The following is a 15,111-nucleotide window of genomic DNA, read 5'->3' as shown; positions in this document are numbered from 1 at the left end:
TTGGAAAGAAGACACCCCAAGGTATTCTGTGAGGGGCATGGTGAGTTCCTAGAATTTTTTATTTTTTGTCGCAAGTTAGTGGAATATGAGACTTTGTAAGGAAAAAAGAGGGAAAAAAAAAAATCATCATTTTCCGCTAACTTGTGACAAAAAATAAAAAATTCTAGGAACTCGCCATGCCCCTCACGGAATACCTTGGGGTGTCTTCTTTCCAAAATGGGGTCACTTGTGGGGTAGTTATACTGCCCTGGCAATTTAGGGGCCCAAATGTGTGAGAAGTACCTTGCAATCAAAATGTGTAAAAAATGGCCTGCAAAATCCGAAAGGTGCACTTTGGAATGTGTGCCCCTTTGCCCACCTTGGCTGCAAAAAAGTGTGACACATCTGGTATCGCCGTACTCAGGAGAAGTTGGGGAATGTGTTTTGGGGTGTCATTTTACATATACCCATGCTGGATGAGAGAAATATCTTGGCAAAAGACAACTTTTCCCATTTTTTTTATACAAAGTTGGCATTTGACCAAGATATTTTTCTCACCCAGCATGGGTATATGTAAAATGACACCCCAAAACACATTCCCCAACTTCTCCTGAGTACGGCGATACAGATGTGTCACACTTTTTTGCTGCCAAGGTGGGCAAAGGGGCACATATTCCAAAGTGCACCTTTTGGATTTCACCGGTCATTTTTTACACATTTTGATTGCAAAGTTCTTCTCACACATTTGGGCCCCTAAATTGCCAGGGCAGTATAACTACGCCACAAGTGACCCCATTTTGGAAAGAAGACACCCCAAGGTATTCCGTGAGGGGCATGGCGAGTTCCTAGAAATTTTTTATTTTTTGTCGCAAGTTAGTGGAATATGAGACTTTGTAAGAAAAAATAAAAAATAAAAATCATCATCATTTTCCGCTAACTTGTGACAAAAATAAAAAGTTCTATGAACTCACTATGCCCATCAGCGAATACCTTAGGGTGTCTACTTTCCGAAATGGGGTCATTTGTGGGGTTTTTCTACTGTTTGGGCATTGTAGAACCTCAGGAATCATGACAGGTGCTCAGAAAGTCAGAGCTGTTTCAAAAAGCGGAAATTCACATTTTTGTACCATAGTTTGTAAATGCTATAACTTTTACCCAAACCATTTTTTTTTTTGCCCAAACATTTTTTTTTTATCAAAGACATGTAGAACAATAAATTTGGCGAAAAAATTTATATATGGATGTCGTTTTTTTTTGCAAAATTTTACAGCTGAAAGTGAAAAATGTCATTTTTTTGCAAAAAAATCGTTACATTTTGATTAATAACAAAAAAGTAAAAATGTCAGCAGCAATAAATACCACCAAATGAAAGCTCCTATTAGTGAGAAGAAAAGGAGGGTAAAATTCATTTGGGTGGTAAGTTCATGACCGAGCGATAACGGTGAAAGTAGTGTAGTGCCGAAGTGTTAAAAAGGCTCTGTCATGAAGGGGGTTCACCTAGCGGGCTGAAAGTGGGTAAGTTCTCTTGCAAATGTCTGTGCCTCTTTTTCTCCACACATAGTGTTGTGTGTTTCTTCTAAACAACTCAACTTTGGTTTCATCTGTCCACAGAGTATTTTGCCAGTACTGCTGTGGAACATCCAGGTGCTCTTGTGCAAACTGTAAACGTGCAGCAATGTTTTTTTGGACAGCAGTGGCTTCCTCTGTGATATCCTCCCATGAAATCCATTCTTGTTTAGTGTTTTATGTATCGTAGATTCGCTAACAGGGATGTTAGCATATGCCAGAGTTTGGTGCGTGTTTTTTATAGGGCGGCTGTAACCAACACCTCCAATCTCATCTCATTGATTGGACTCCAGTTGGCTGACACCTCACTCCAATTAGCTCTTGGAGATGTCATTAGTCTAGGGGTTCACATACTTTTTCCACCTGCACTGTGAATGTTTACATGGTGTGTTCAATAAAAACATGGTAACATTTAATTCTTTGGTGTTATTAGTTAAGCAGACTGTGATTGTCTATTGTTGTGACTTAGATGAAGATCAGATCACATTTTATGACCAATTTGTGCAGAAATCCATATCATTCCAAAGGGTTCACATACTTTTTCTTGCAGCTGTGTACGCCAGAACTCCCATAGAGATGAATGGAGCGGCAGTGCACATGCCTGACCGGTCCCCCTGTTAATTTCGGGGGGCTCTATGGGGCATGGGGTTTTGTATTACACTTTGATGAATAATATGAATAGTCTCGGGGCAGTTATGGTAACCGTTTGTAGCAGTGTAGTTTTTTTCGTTTTTTTCTTATAATGGTGCATTCACACTGCCGTGTCCGTTTTGTGGACTGCAAAAAATGGACGCCGGCTGTGGGGATCCATTGACTTCAGTGAGCTCACGATCCAGTGTTGAAGCCATAGGACACTTGGAATGGCTTCAGCATGCAGATCGCGGACCCATTGAAGTCAATGGGTCCAACACCGGGATGTGAGGTGCATACGGCCAGTGTCCGTGTTTTGCAGATCTGCGGTTTGCGGTCCACAAGACTGACACGGGCCGGTGAATGCACAACACAATAGAGCATGGATTGGCGCTTATCCCAGGAGCTTCACAGTACGTCCGCATGGGAGCGGAAGGAAATCTTTGACCAATTTATAACAAAATACACGTGAATGCAGATTTGCGCGGATTATACCCCGTGCACGCCCTGTGTGGTATGATTTGACGCAATGGGGATTTAAAATCTGCAGCGCAGGTAAATTTCTGTGTGATTCTGTGCAGATTTTATTCCTGCAGAATGTGGATGAGATTTGTAAAATCTAATTCACTTTGCCGCTGCGGGAACGACGTGTGAACATTATCCTAAATCCTACAAGTCACCACTAGGGGGAGCCGTCTGCATTCTATGTTATTATTGACAGTTTGCAGCACGCTGCCCCTAGTGGTGGCTGCAGGCTGTGTGAATTTTATCATTTATGGCTATCCAGGGAGCATCCAGGTGTTTAATAACACGGGCCCCTGGGATCACTTCTGCAGACGATTGACATCCTTTCCAGCTTTAATTGGTGCCTGCAAAATCATATTATCCAGGGTCTGGTGTTGGGCTGCAACGAGAACTCGACTAAATCGAGTAGTTCGACACAAAAATAAAAAATAAAAATTGCATTGAGGATTCGTTTGTGTCACGTGACTACTCCGTGGTCTCCCGCTGCGCTCTGAATACTCACCTTTCCAGCACTCCACAGCACGTCCATGGTCCTGGACTGTACTGACCTGCTGACGTACGCACGCCGTGACCTGACGCGCTGTGTGACGCCAGGCACAGAGCAGCGCGGAACGATGGAGTGTCGGCACTGGCAGATTACAATAGGGTAGTTCGGGTCGGCAGCCCGGGCCCAGCACCGCTGGGGGGCCCAACGCCGCCCCGAACGCTCACATACTGCGGCGGGGCATAGGAGCGCATAGCTCCCTGTCCGTCGTCGATCACCGCCATAGGCTTCAGGCCTTCATCGCACGCCTGTGCTGGTACGCAGCACTGTGACGTGTGCATGCCTGCCTCATCCCGCCTTCCTCTGCGAGCAAGCGCCTGGCCCTGGACATAGGTGAGTATTTAGCTTTTAATTTTTAATTTTTTTTCATTTCATGTGCCTACTTTGGGGGACATGTGGGGGGGGGGGGGGGGATACACAGGAGGACATATTAGGGAAGAGACATCGAGTACATCGGGGGGGAATGTGGGGGTTGTGTGGGGCCAAATTATTATAGGAGGGACTACTATGTGGGGACAAATTACTATATTGGGCAAATTACTGTGTGGGGACAAATTACTATATTGGGCAGTGTGGTGGAAATGATTATGTAGGGGCAGTGTGGGGCAAATTACTATGTAGGGGAATTTACTGTGTGGGGCAAACTACTATATGGGGCAGTGTGGTGGAAATTACTATATGGGGGCCATGCTATTGGGGAGGCACTGTAGGGGCCATTCTATTATTTCTGGGGACACTATACAGGGATTATTGCCTGGAGCACAATAGAGGGTGGTATTATTACTGGGGGCCACTCTAGGGGACATTATAGCTGCTGTAGACACTATAGGGACATTTGGGGTAATTTATCAAACTGGTGTAACGCAGAACTGGCTTAGTTGCCGATAGCAGCCAATCAGATTCCACCTTTCATATTTGACAGCTCTTTTGGAAATCAAGTTCTACTGTACACCAGTTTGATAACTGGCCCCAATTTTGTCTATGGGGTCACTATTTTTTCAGCAGTGTAGTACCTGGGGCATTGGGGGGCACAACGGGCACAGTATTGGGGGTGGCAGCAGGATGACACTGTGGGGACACCAGGATGAGGAGGTTGATGGAAAAACTGAGAAATCTTACGCCTCTGTGTTACAAACTCTGTAGAGATGAGATGCGGCTGAAAGAATTTGTCATGGTGGTCTAACGGAGGAGAAGAGGAAAGAGAAGGTCTACATGACAGGAGATGTCCCTGGATGTAAGAGGTATGTGGTGATGTATTCTCCTCCAAATCTTTTTTTAAAAATAATTATATGCATTTTAAATTTGGCGACCAAATTTTTCAGTTTAGGACCCAATTGGGGTATTTCTTTAGTCTGAAGATGTCATATGGCCTAGGAAGAGACTGTGGCGCTCATGAAGCACCGCAGCTTTTTTATACAAAAATAATAATAAACTAAAATGGAGGCAGAGGCCCAAGTTGGGTGAACGGCCCCGGGCCTATCATGCACTTAATCCGCCCCTGAGTGTCAGAGGCGCCCCTGCTGGAAAGGTAAGTTGGTGTGACGAAGGCCGGGTGCCAACCAATGACGCTGTGCACTCTGGGTGTCAGGAGTAACGGGGGAAGGGGGGGGGGGGATGAGCTGCTGGCACAAGGGGGGGGGTGTATGATGATGGCACAAGGGGGTAGATGATGGCACAAGGGGGAGAGCTGGATGACACTGGTGGGGGGAGAGATGATGGCACTGGTGGGGGGGGAGAGATGATGGCACTGGTGGGGGGGAGAGCTGATTGGCACTAGGGTGGGGGAGAGGTGGTGGCACTGGGGTGGGGAGAGGTGGTGGCACTGGGGTGGGGGAGAGGTGATGGCACTGGGGTGGGGGAGAGGTGATGGCACTGGGGTGGGGGAGAGGTGATGGCACTGGGGTGGGGGAGAGGTGGTGGCACTGGGGTGGGGGAGAGGTGGTGGCACTGGGGTGGGGGGAGAGCTGATGGCACTGGGGTGGGGGAGAGCTGATGGCACTGGTGGGGGGGAGAGCTGATGGCACTAGGGTGGGGGAGAGGTGGTGGCACTGGGGTGGGGGAGATGTGGTGGCACTGGGGTGGGGAGAGGTGGTGGCACTGGGGTGGGGAGAGGTTGAGGCACTGGGTGGGGGGAGAGGTGAGTGGCACTGGGGTGGGGGAGAGGTGATGGCACTGGGGTGGGGGAGAGGTGATGGCACTGGGGTGGGGGAGAGGTGATGGCACTGGGGTGGGGGAGAGCTGATGGCACTGGGGGAACAGGGCTGACGGCACCCTGGGGAACTAATGCACTTGGGCTGATGGCACCGGGGGGAACGAAGGGTGTTGGGGACTGATGGCAGGGGGTCTGAGTTTTATAAAGGAAAACAGTCTATTAATTCATTTTTTCTTATTAGAGTACTCGATTAACCGTAAAAAATAATCAATAGAATACTCGATTTCTAAAATAATGGTTTCCTGCAGCCCTAGTCTGGTGTCAGTTCATCATCACAGAAAATGTCATCCGGGCGCACACACAGATCTGCACTCTCCTCGCTCCCTACAAATTGTCTGTTGGGAGTCATTCTCTCTTATGATTCACTTGTTTGCAGCAAAATTGCTATTTCAGGCGGCGGCGGTCTCCGGAGGCTGTTAACTAAGTCATGATTTGCTCTATGGCGCGGTGCCGCAGCTGCCTCAGGTTCATAGGATATTACAGAAGCCACATCTGTGGAGGAGGAAGGAGCCGGAGACATGATCTCTGTATCCGATCGCTTCCTGCGGGTTTCTCCAGCCGGGTATGAACGGATCTCTACTATACAGCTCGTCGCCCCGTTCTGACACTTAGGGGGTCTTCCTTGTTTGTTTCTTAAAGGGGTTGCCTGATTTACCCTCTTTTCACATAACCTTTTAGGGGATGTCTCACCTGGGACAAGGTGCCAGATCGCTAGGATAGGCCACCAATGTCAGATAGGTGCAGGTCCAAAGAGAATGAGAGCGCACCGCGAATGTGTGGCCGCACTTCTTCTTTTCTTTTTTTTTTTTCTGTGGGACCAATGAAAATAACTGAGTGCTGGCTCGTTGCTTCCAGCAGTTCCATAGTGGGACTTCCGGAAATATCTGCTCCTTTGTAGTTGGGACCCCCATCTATCTGACATTGAGGACAAATCCTAGCAATATGCCACCAATGTCCCAGATGAGACAACCCCATTAAAGGGCATCTGTCAGCAGATTTGTACCTATGACACTGGCTGACCTGTTACATGTGCGCTTGGCAGCTGAAGGCATCTGTGTTGGTCCCATGTTCCTATGTGCCCGTATTAAAATGATGTTTTAATATATGCAAATGAGCCTCTAGGAGCAACGGGGGCGTTGCCATTACACCTAGAGGCTCTGCTCTCTCTGCAACTGCCACACCCTCTGCACTGTGATTGACAGGACCAGGCAGTGTAAAGGTGATCACTCCTGGTCCTGTCAATCACAGTGCAGAGGGCGCAGCAGTTGCAGAGAGAGCAGAGCCTCTAGGTGTAATGGTAACGCCCTTGTTGCTCCCAGAGACTCATTTGCTTATATTAAAACTTCATTTTTCTCAGCAATGCGGACACATATGAACATGGGACCAACACAGATGCCTTCAGCTGCCAAGTGCACATGTAACAGGTCAGCCAGTGTCATAGGTACAAGACTGCTGACAGATGCCCCTTAATGGAGGATTTTCTATAGTTTGAGGCTTGGCACTGTGAGATCGCAGTGAAGCGTCAGGTTCTGGCCCGGCCTTCGCCAGGCACCTCATGTAATAATTCTGCCATGCCTCACGCCGCGCTCTTCAGTTGCCACTCATAACCACAGCTGTGACTCCGACCACATTTCTTCTACGCTGTCAATTAAAATGCGGTTTAATTACTGACATCTCACATGTTCTTCTTTTTAATCCTATTGTCGTCCATTTAATGTCGGTCACCACCCGGTATGAAGTGTCTGAATTCCACGCTTCCCTGCCTTCAGGCCGTACTTGCTGGGATGTGAACACTGCAAGGAAATTTAGCCGAACGCATCCAAAGTCACAGGTGCGCATCCATAAAGCTAAAACATGGCAGCACGCCGTTATACTAGGGATTAGGGATCGTTCTGCATTACAGCAGTACTATACCTACCATACATGAAATATGGAAGCTCTTTGAGCACATTTTTTATCAAATGTGTGTCAGGCTATTACTGGCGTCAAGGTGGCTTCTGCAGATGGGTACCTTTTGCCTTGGGGTTTTTGGTCACCTCTCTTACGAAGACCCTTCTCCCCCGATTACTTGCCTAATTCTAGGAAGAGTCCTGGTTGTTCAAAACTTCTTGCATTTAAGAATTATGGAGACTACTGTGCTCCTGAGAATTTTTTATAAAGCTGAAAAATTTTCCTTTTTCCTTTTTAATACATTTTCACAAATTTCTAAAATTCTGTTTCCACTTTCTCATTATGAGGTATTGACTGCAGATTGATGGGGAAAACATCGATTTTTTTATATTTTAGTACAAGGCGTGAAGGCGGCAGCATAACAAGGGTCTGAAGACTTTCCGAATGCGCTGTTTATAAAGAACACTTCCTATTGGGTCTAGCGCTAATTTACATAAAGGAGGGGGTCATAACATAGATCCATATGGGCTCCCCATTGTGGCGCCACATTTTGGGCTGGGTGTTTGCTTCTTCCTTGGCCCCTTTTACATGACACTTCCATTCCCCACTCCTCTGATTGCTTGGGGTGTACATGAACTTTAGCTGTCAGCTTGTTCCTCAGAACCCCCCGCTCCCTTGCCCACATGAGCTCTGGCTGAGCATGCGTGTGTTCTCAGTTGGGGAGAAGAGTAAGTCACTCTGGTGGTGGCTTATCTCCCTTGAGGGGCCCCTGGACATTGGCCAACCAGGAAAATTTCCCTGTAGGATCTACCCCTCAGAGGTACCAACTTTTTCAGGTTACTATGGGTCCATGGCAATGTTGTATGTACCAGGAGCGTTCCCATCACATGCAGCAACCTTACCCAAATTGTTCCAGTTTAAAGGCAATCAAGCAGGTGATTTCTTGGTATGTGAGAGAGTGCGCTGGTGCCCTCCCATTGCAGAGTAAAGACTGTATACGGGGTCTGTATTCTGCACTTTGTGAATACAAACACCATATAGGCCTATCATTTACTGATGGCCTATATGGTGGTAAATACACAGGAGGGATCTGAGGTGCAGCTTCACTTTAAACTGCCCCAAAGCAAGATCCAGCCCCCCCCCCCCCAGTCTTCTTCTGGTTCTTGGCCATGGCAGAAAATACTCTTACTTCCCATATAAAGAAGTCTAATTGGAAACTCTGTACCTCCAGGCTGCAGATTATTCCTCCCAGTCCCTGTGTTCCCAGGCCCATGACTAATGTCTTACATGAAATTTACACTGATTGGTATTGAAACCTCTCAGTTTAAGTTTTCCCGGCCCCTGCATCTTAAAATGTCACTTTCCTACAGCATCTGATATTGTTCTCTGGATTTTGGATATCAACTCCCCCGAATTCTTTCATCTGTTATGTTTTTGCTCTTGATTTTTAACGCATGGCCTTGGGGTAGACTTTGAATCGGCAGCAAAACGACTACGATGGTGTGTCTTAATGCGTAGGCAGAGATGAGGCCGAAGATGAATCCTCAGATCAGATCCCATTCTTCATCAGACCCCAAGCTCCATGAGCCTCAGATCAGAACCCCCAGCATCTTAAGATCAGACCCCCCTCCAGCCCCCATCATACTCAGATCAGACCCCAGTAAACCTCAGATCAGACTTCCCCCAGCCCCAATAAGCCTCAGATAGGACCCCCTCAGCCTCCATTAGCCTCAGATCAGACGCCCCCATCAGCCTCAGATTAGACTCGATCAAACCCTACAGCCCTCTCCAGACTCAGATCAGACCCCTAATCAGACCCTGTCAGCCTCAGATCACCCCCCCAGCCCTGATCAGCCCCCATCATTCTCAGATCAGACCTCCAATCAGATCCTATCAGCCTCAGATCAGACTCCTCATACCCACTCAGCCTCAGATCGGACCTCCAAGCCCCCCCATCAGCCTCAGATTAGACTCCATCAGACCCCCCCCGACCCCATTAAACCCTATCGGCCTCAAATTGCACTCCCTAGCCCCACTCAGCCTGAGATTGCAATCCCCAGCCCCGATTAGACCTCAGATCAGACGTTAAATAAATAAACTTGCCTCACTTGCTTCAGACGCTGCAGATCCAGGACTTGCCGCTCCATCGCTTCTTCCGGGTCCGGGAAGGTAAGTACAGCCAGCGCAGTGCTGCCCTCATCTCCCTGTGCCTCCCACATGCTAATGACCACTTCCATAATGGAAGCAATCATTAGCATTCAGACTATAAGACGCACTGCCATTTCCCCCCGATTTTAATTTTTTTTTGGGGGCGTCTTATAGTCCGAAAAATATGGTAACTAGATGACCTAGTTCCAGCACTAAGGGGCAAACGTAGTTCTTAGAGCACCGCCACTGCTATGCCTCTTTGTTCTGTACGCTAACTGCCCTGTCCAATGGTGCCTGCGCTGTGACTCCCTAATAATCATTGGTGGTCCAGAGTTAAAGGGGTAATCCTGGAAATAATATTGATGACCTATCATCAGGATAGGTCATCAATATGAGATCGGTGGGCGTCTAACACCCAGGACACCAGCCGATCAGCTATTAGGAGAAGCCGGGTGCTCCATGAGTGCCGCGGCCTCTTCCTAGGCCATAGGATGTCACCGTACATCAGTCACATGGCCTAGTTGTGGCTCAACCTCATTGAAGTCAAGTATTAGACTGCCAGATCATCGCTAACGAGCATTCCTATGAACGCTCGTTAGTGATGATCTGGTCAACCATCGGTGCAAAAATGTCAGAGCAAAGATTTCTATATCTTTTTTTTTTTTTAAGGGGTTTTCTGAGACTTTTATACGAATGACCTGTCCTCTGGATAGTTCATCAGTATCTGATCTGTGGGGGTCCAACACCATGGAACCCACCGATCAGCTGATTGAGAAGATATCGGCGCTCCTCTGAGTGCCATGGCTTTCTCCAGCTTTTCCTACTCCAGGTGAAGTCACGTTCATCGGTCACATGGCCTAGGCACAGTAGCTGTACATCATGGGTCCTTTCCCTAAACATGGCGCCCGCTCGCGCGTGCAGCGGGCGCCTTAGCCGCGGGGCCTCTGCTATTTTAAATAGCAGAGACCCGCGCCACATGTATGCGATCAGCCATAAGGCTGATCGCATACATCTTACCTTTCAGATGCCGTGGTCAAATGTAACCACGGCATCTGCGCAGAGCGGAACCGGAAGGCGCGCGCTTCCAGTCCGGTAACAGCGTTCCCCGGCTAAAATCAGGGGACCTGTTACCTCAATCTAATTGACCGAAGCCCCAAGCCGGCTTCCGAGTCAATTAGATATATATATATATCAATACAGGCCACTAGGTGTCAGCCTTGTATTGATATAGCGCAATTGAAGCCATCAGTGAATACCATGGGCAATCGAATTATTGCCAGTTATTGTCACCCAAGGTGACTTAAAAAAAGTAAAAAAAAAAAGTTTACGTTTGTTAAAAAAAAGTTTACGTTTTTACAAATTATAAAAAAAACAAAGTTTAAATCACCCCTGTTTCCTTAAAATAAAAATACTTAACCAATAAAAAAAAATAAACAACATGGGCATCGCCGCGTGCTATTAAAATATAACAATATTAATGGCATACGGCAAATGGCGTAGCGGGAAAAAAATAAAAACAGCCAATTTGCCATTTTTGGTCACTTCAACTACCCAATATTTTTTTTTATAAAAAGTGATCAAAATGTTGCACACACTTAATTAGTGTCACTAAAAAGAACAGATCGTCCCGCAAGAAATGAAACGTCCCTCACACAGCCCTGTACACATAGCTACAAAAAAGTTATAGGGGTCAGAATATGGTTATAAAAAAAAAAAAAAGTTTTTTTCCTCAAAGGTTTAATATTTTTTTTTTCAGTCTTAAAACGCAAGAAAAATTATTCAAGTGTGGTATCGTTGTAACCGTACTGACCTGGAGAATGAAGGTAACAGGCCAATTTTACCGCATAGTGTACAGTGTAAAAAAACAAACAAAAAAACCTTGTGTTTTTTCCCAATTCTACCCTATTTGAATTTTTTTTCCTGCTCCCTACTACATGGTATGCAACCGTAAATGGTGCCATTAGAAAGTACAACTTGCAAAAAATAAGCCCTTCATAAGGCTATGTTAATGGAAAATTAAAAAGTTAGGACCATGGGAAGGCGGGGAGTGAAAAACAAAAACACAAAAATGGAAAATCCCAGGGTCCTGAAGGGGTTAATGTGCTGTCCCCTGCTCAGCCATTCCGAGAGCTATGTAAACGGCATAGCACAGACCACTCTGATGTTTCTCTAAGCCCCGTCTACCCTAGCTGCCACATAAAATTGCTATTCCGATTTCCGCTGTCAATGGAGAATACCCCTTTAAATGCAATTTTGACATACCGAAACATTGCCCCTTTTTTGTTTTTTCGCCTTTTTTTTTTCCATACATATTTAGAAAGCCTCATAAAGAGCTGCACCAGTGTGACGGAGGGATTGTAACCACGTCCGCCTGTGCCCCTGCAAGTGATATGCAGTATAGTCTGCTCGCTTCTTTCTTATTAGGTGCAGCAGAGCAAGACGGGTGAAGAGAGAGGCGGCAGCTTATTTGCAATGTCCTCTCGATGCAGCGCCGTCTCTGTACAATATACAGGCCATGTAGAATAGCTGTTTTTTACAGTCGCCAAGAAATGAGATCTATTCAATTTGGAAAACGCGTCAGTCTGGTATTTTCTGGGTCAGGGAACAGGAGAAATTAAAAAAACAAAAGCTTTCTGATTATTTTCTAATGCCAGCTTGCTTACAGGCTTACGCGTCGCCGATGCTCGCCTATTATTATTATTATTATTTTACGTTATTGCCGGTTTTGTCCCATTTCACAATCAGTTCTTTCTAAATAACACAAGCCGGGATCTCGCTGCCCCTTGGCGAGTAGCAGTTCATTGTGTATGAAGATTGTATTTCTTCTATCCCCAAACATTGGGCTTACATTATTCTCGCCGCGTCTTTTATTAAAAGTATTTCAAGTGCGGAGCTGCGGTCAAATAAGACGCCAATCTTTTCTTCCTCTGCCGTACACGCATTCTGGATTGTGCAATTACCATTATTGCGGTATAAAGGCGCCTTTGGAACATTTGTCCTATGAGGCGTCTGGCTTGTACGCCGTTCCGATAACCAGTTATTCTGACGTTTTAGACGGTGTTAGCTTTTCACCTGGAGAAAATGGAAGACGACTTTCTTTTATTATTATGAAACTGCCGCCTTTGATTGCATAATAATAGTCATAGCAGTAACATCCTTCAGGGACTGTTCGCGCTTTGTTTTTTGAACGCTGAGCACCGTGCGTATGCCAAAAGAGTGTCCTTGTGGTATAAGCTGGATTGAAATGCGTCAATCCTTTTTTCCATATTTTTTTTTTCAGTCTCTAATATACACAGTTTTGTACACTTTTGGGCATATGTCGACAAATAGGTGTGAACAGAGTACGGAGTATTCTGTAGCACTCCGTAAAATTTATGCCAGTCAAACAACAGCACTGGTTGTCATTGGTGGCACACCTTCAGTGGAGACAGACCACACAGCGGCTATGGGAGACGGTGGCCAGGCGCTGAACTGCTTCCGTTCTGACATGAATACACTGCATTTTCATGCAGCCGCCACTAGGAGGAGCTCAGTGCAAAGAGATTTTTCCAACTTCTATTGCAGTCAGTGGTATCTGTGTAAAGGCCGATGCACTCAGCTCCCCCTAGTCGTGGCTTCAGCCATATTGTTTCACCGCAGAACCGTATTGGGGAGGGGAAATTTATCAATGTAATTATGCCAATATGGTGTGCAGAGCGAATGCCATATTTATGAAGCACCTATTCTATATTTTCCGTTGTATACAGTACAGACCAAAAGTTTGGACACACCTTCTCATTCAAAGAGTTTTCTTTATTTTCATGACTATGAAAATTGTAGATTCACACTGAAGGCATCAAAACTATGAATTAACACATGTGGAATTATATACATAACAAAAAGTGCGAAACAACTGAAAATATGTCATATTCTAGGTTCTTCAAAGTAGCCACCTTTTGCTTTGATTACTGCTTTGCACACTCTTGGCATTCTCTTGATGAGCTTCAAGAGGTAGTCACCTGAAATGGTCTTCCAACAGTCTTGAAGGAGTTCCCAGAGATGCTTAGCACTTGTTGGCCCTTTTGCCTTCACTCTGCGGTCCAGCTCACCCCAAACCATCTTGATTGGTTTCAGGTCCGGTGACTGTGGAGGCCAGGTCATCTGGCGCAGCACCCCATCACTCTCCTTCATGGTCAAATAGCCCTTACACAGCCTGGAGGTGTGTTTGGGGTCATTGTCCTGTTGAAAAATAAATGATGGTCCAACTAAACGCAAACCGGATGGAATAGCATGCCGCTGCAAGATGCTGTGGTAGCCATGCTGGTTCAGTATGCCTTCAATTTTGAATAAATCCCCAACAGTGTCACCAGCAAAGCACCCCCACACCATCACACCTCCTCCTCCATGCTTCACGGTGGGAACCAGGCATGTAGAGTCCATCCGTTCACCTTTTCTGCGTCGCACAAAGACACGGTGGTTGGAACCAAAGAGCTCAAATTTGGACTCATCAAAAGCACAGATTTCCACTGGTCTAATGTCCATTCCTTGTGTTCTTTAGCCCAAACAAGTCTCTTCTGCTTGTTGCCCGTCCTTAGCAGTGGTTTCCTAGCAGAACCTGTCAGCCTCAGATCACCCCCCCAGCCCTGATCAGCCCCCATCATTCTCAGATCAGACCTCCAATCAGATCCTATCAGCCTCAGATCAGACTCCTCATACGCACTCAGCCTCAGATCGGACCTCCAAGCCCCCCCATCAGCCTCAGATTAGACTCCATCAGACCCCCCCCCCCCCCCCGACCCCATTAAACCCTATCGGCCTCAAATTGCACTCCCTAGCCCCACTCAGCCTGAGATTGCAATCCCCAGCCCCGATTAGACCTCAGATCAGACGTTAAATAAATAAACTTGCCTCACTTGCTTCAGACAAAGCTGCAGATCCAGGACTTGCCGCTCCATCGCTTCTTCCGGGTCCGGGAAGGTAAGTACAGCCAACGCAGTGCTGCCCTCATCTCCCTGTGCCTCCCACATGCTAATGACCACTTCCATAATGGAAGCAATCATTAGCATTCAGACTATAAGACGCACTGCCATTTCCCCCCGATTTAAATATTTTTTTTGGAGGGGGGGGGGCGTCTTATAGTCCGAAAAATACGGTAACTAGATGACCTAGGTCCAGCACTAAGGGGCAAACGTAGTTCTTAGAGCACCGCCACTGCTATGCCTCTTTGTTCTGTACGCTAACTGCCCTGTCCAATGGTGCCTGCGCTGTGACTCACTAATAATCATTGGTGGTCCAGAGTTAAAGGGGTAATCCTGGAAATAATATTGATGACCTATCATCAGGATAGGTCATCAATATGAGATCGGTGGGCGTCCAACACCCAGGACACCAGCCGATCAGCTATTAGGAGAAGCCGGGTGCTCCATGAGTGCCGCGGCCTCTTCCTAGGAACCAAAGAGCTCAAATTTGGACTCATCAAAAGCACAGATTTCCACTGGTCTAATGTCCATTCCTTGTGTTCTTTAGCCCAAACAAGTCTCTTCTGCTTGTTGCCTGTCCTTAGCAGTGGTTTCCTAGCAGATATTCTACCATGAAGGCCTGATTCACACAGTCTCCTCTTAACAGTTGTTCTAGAGAT

At 46.6% G+C, this 15,111-nt stretch overlaps 1 protein-coding gene across 1 annotated transcript in view; it reads left to right on the top strand.

The window, feature by feature from the left end:
* Positions 1–14,395: 14,395 nt before the first annotated feature.
* The window catches only part of LOC122923114 (fibronectin type 3 and ankyrin repeat domains protein 1-like), a gene marked incomplete at its 5' end in the record, with an annotated part of 77,418 nt that continues 76,702 nt past the window's right edge, over positions 14,396–15,111 (top strand). Inside the window, one exon of the mRNA XM_044273840.1 lies at positions 14,396–14,450. Within this exon, the coding sequence (XP_044129775.1) occupies positions 14,396–14,450 (55 nt within the window). The remainder of the gene's footprint in view (positions 14,451–15,111) is intronic.

The sequence above is a fragment of the Bufo gargarizans genome, unplaced genomic scaffold (assembly GCF_014858855.1).
Source record: "Bufo gargarizans isolate SCDJY-AF-19 unplaced genomic scaffold, ASM1485885v1 original_scaffold_1209_pilon, whole genome shotgun sequence".
Classification (NCBI taxonomy): Eukaryota; Metazoa; Chordata; class Amphibia; order Anura; family Bufonidae; genus Bufo; species Bufo gargarizans.
Note: the sequence above shows the minus strand (reverse complement) of the source record. Positions and strands in the feature narration are given on the sequence as shown.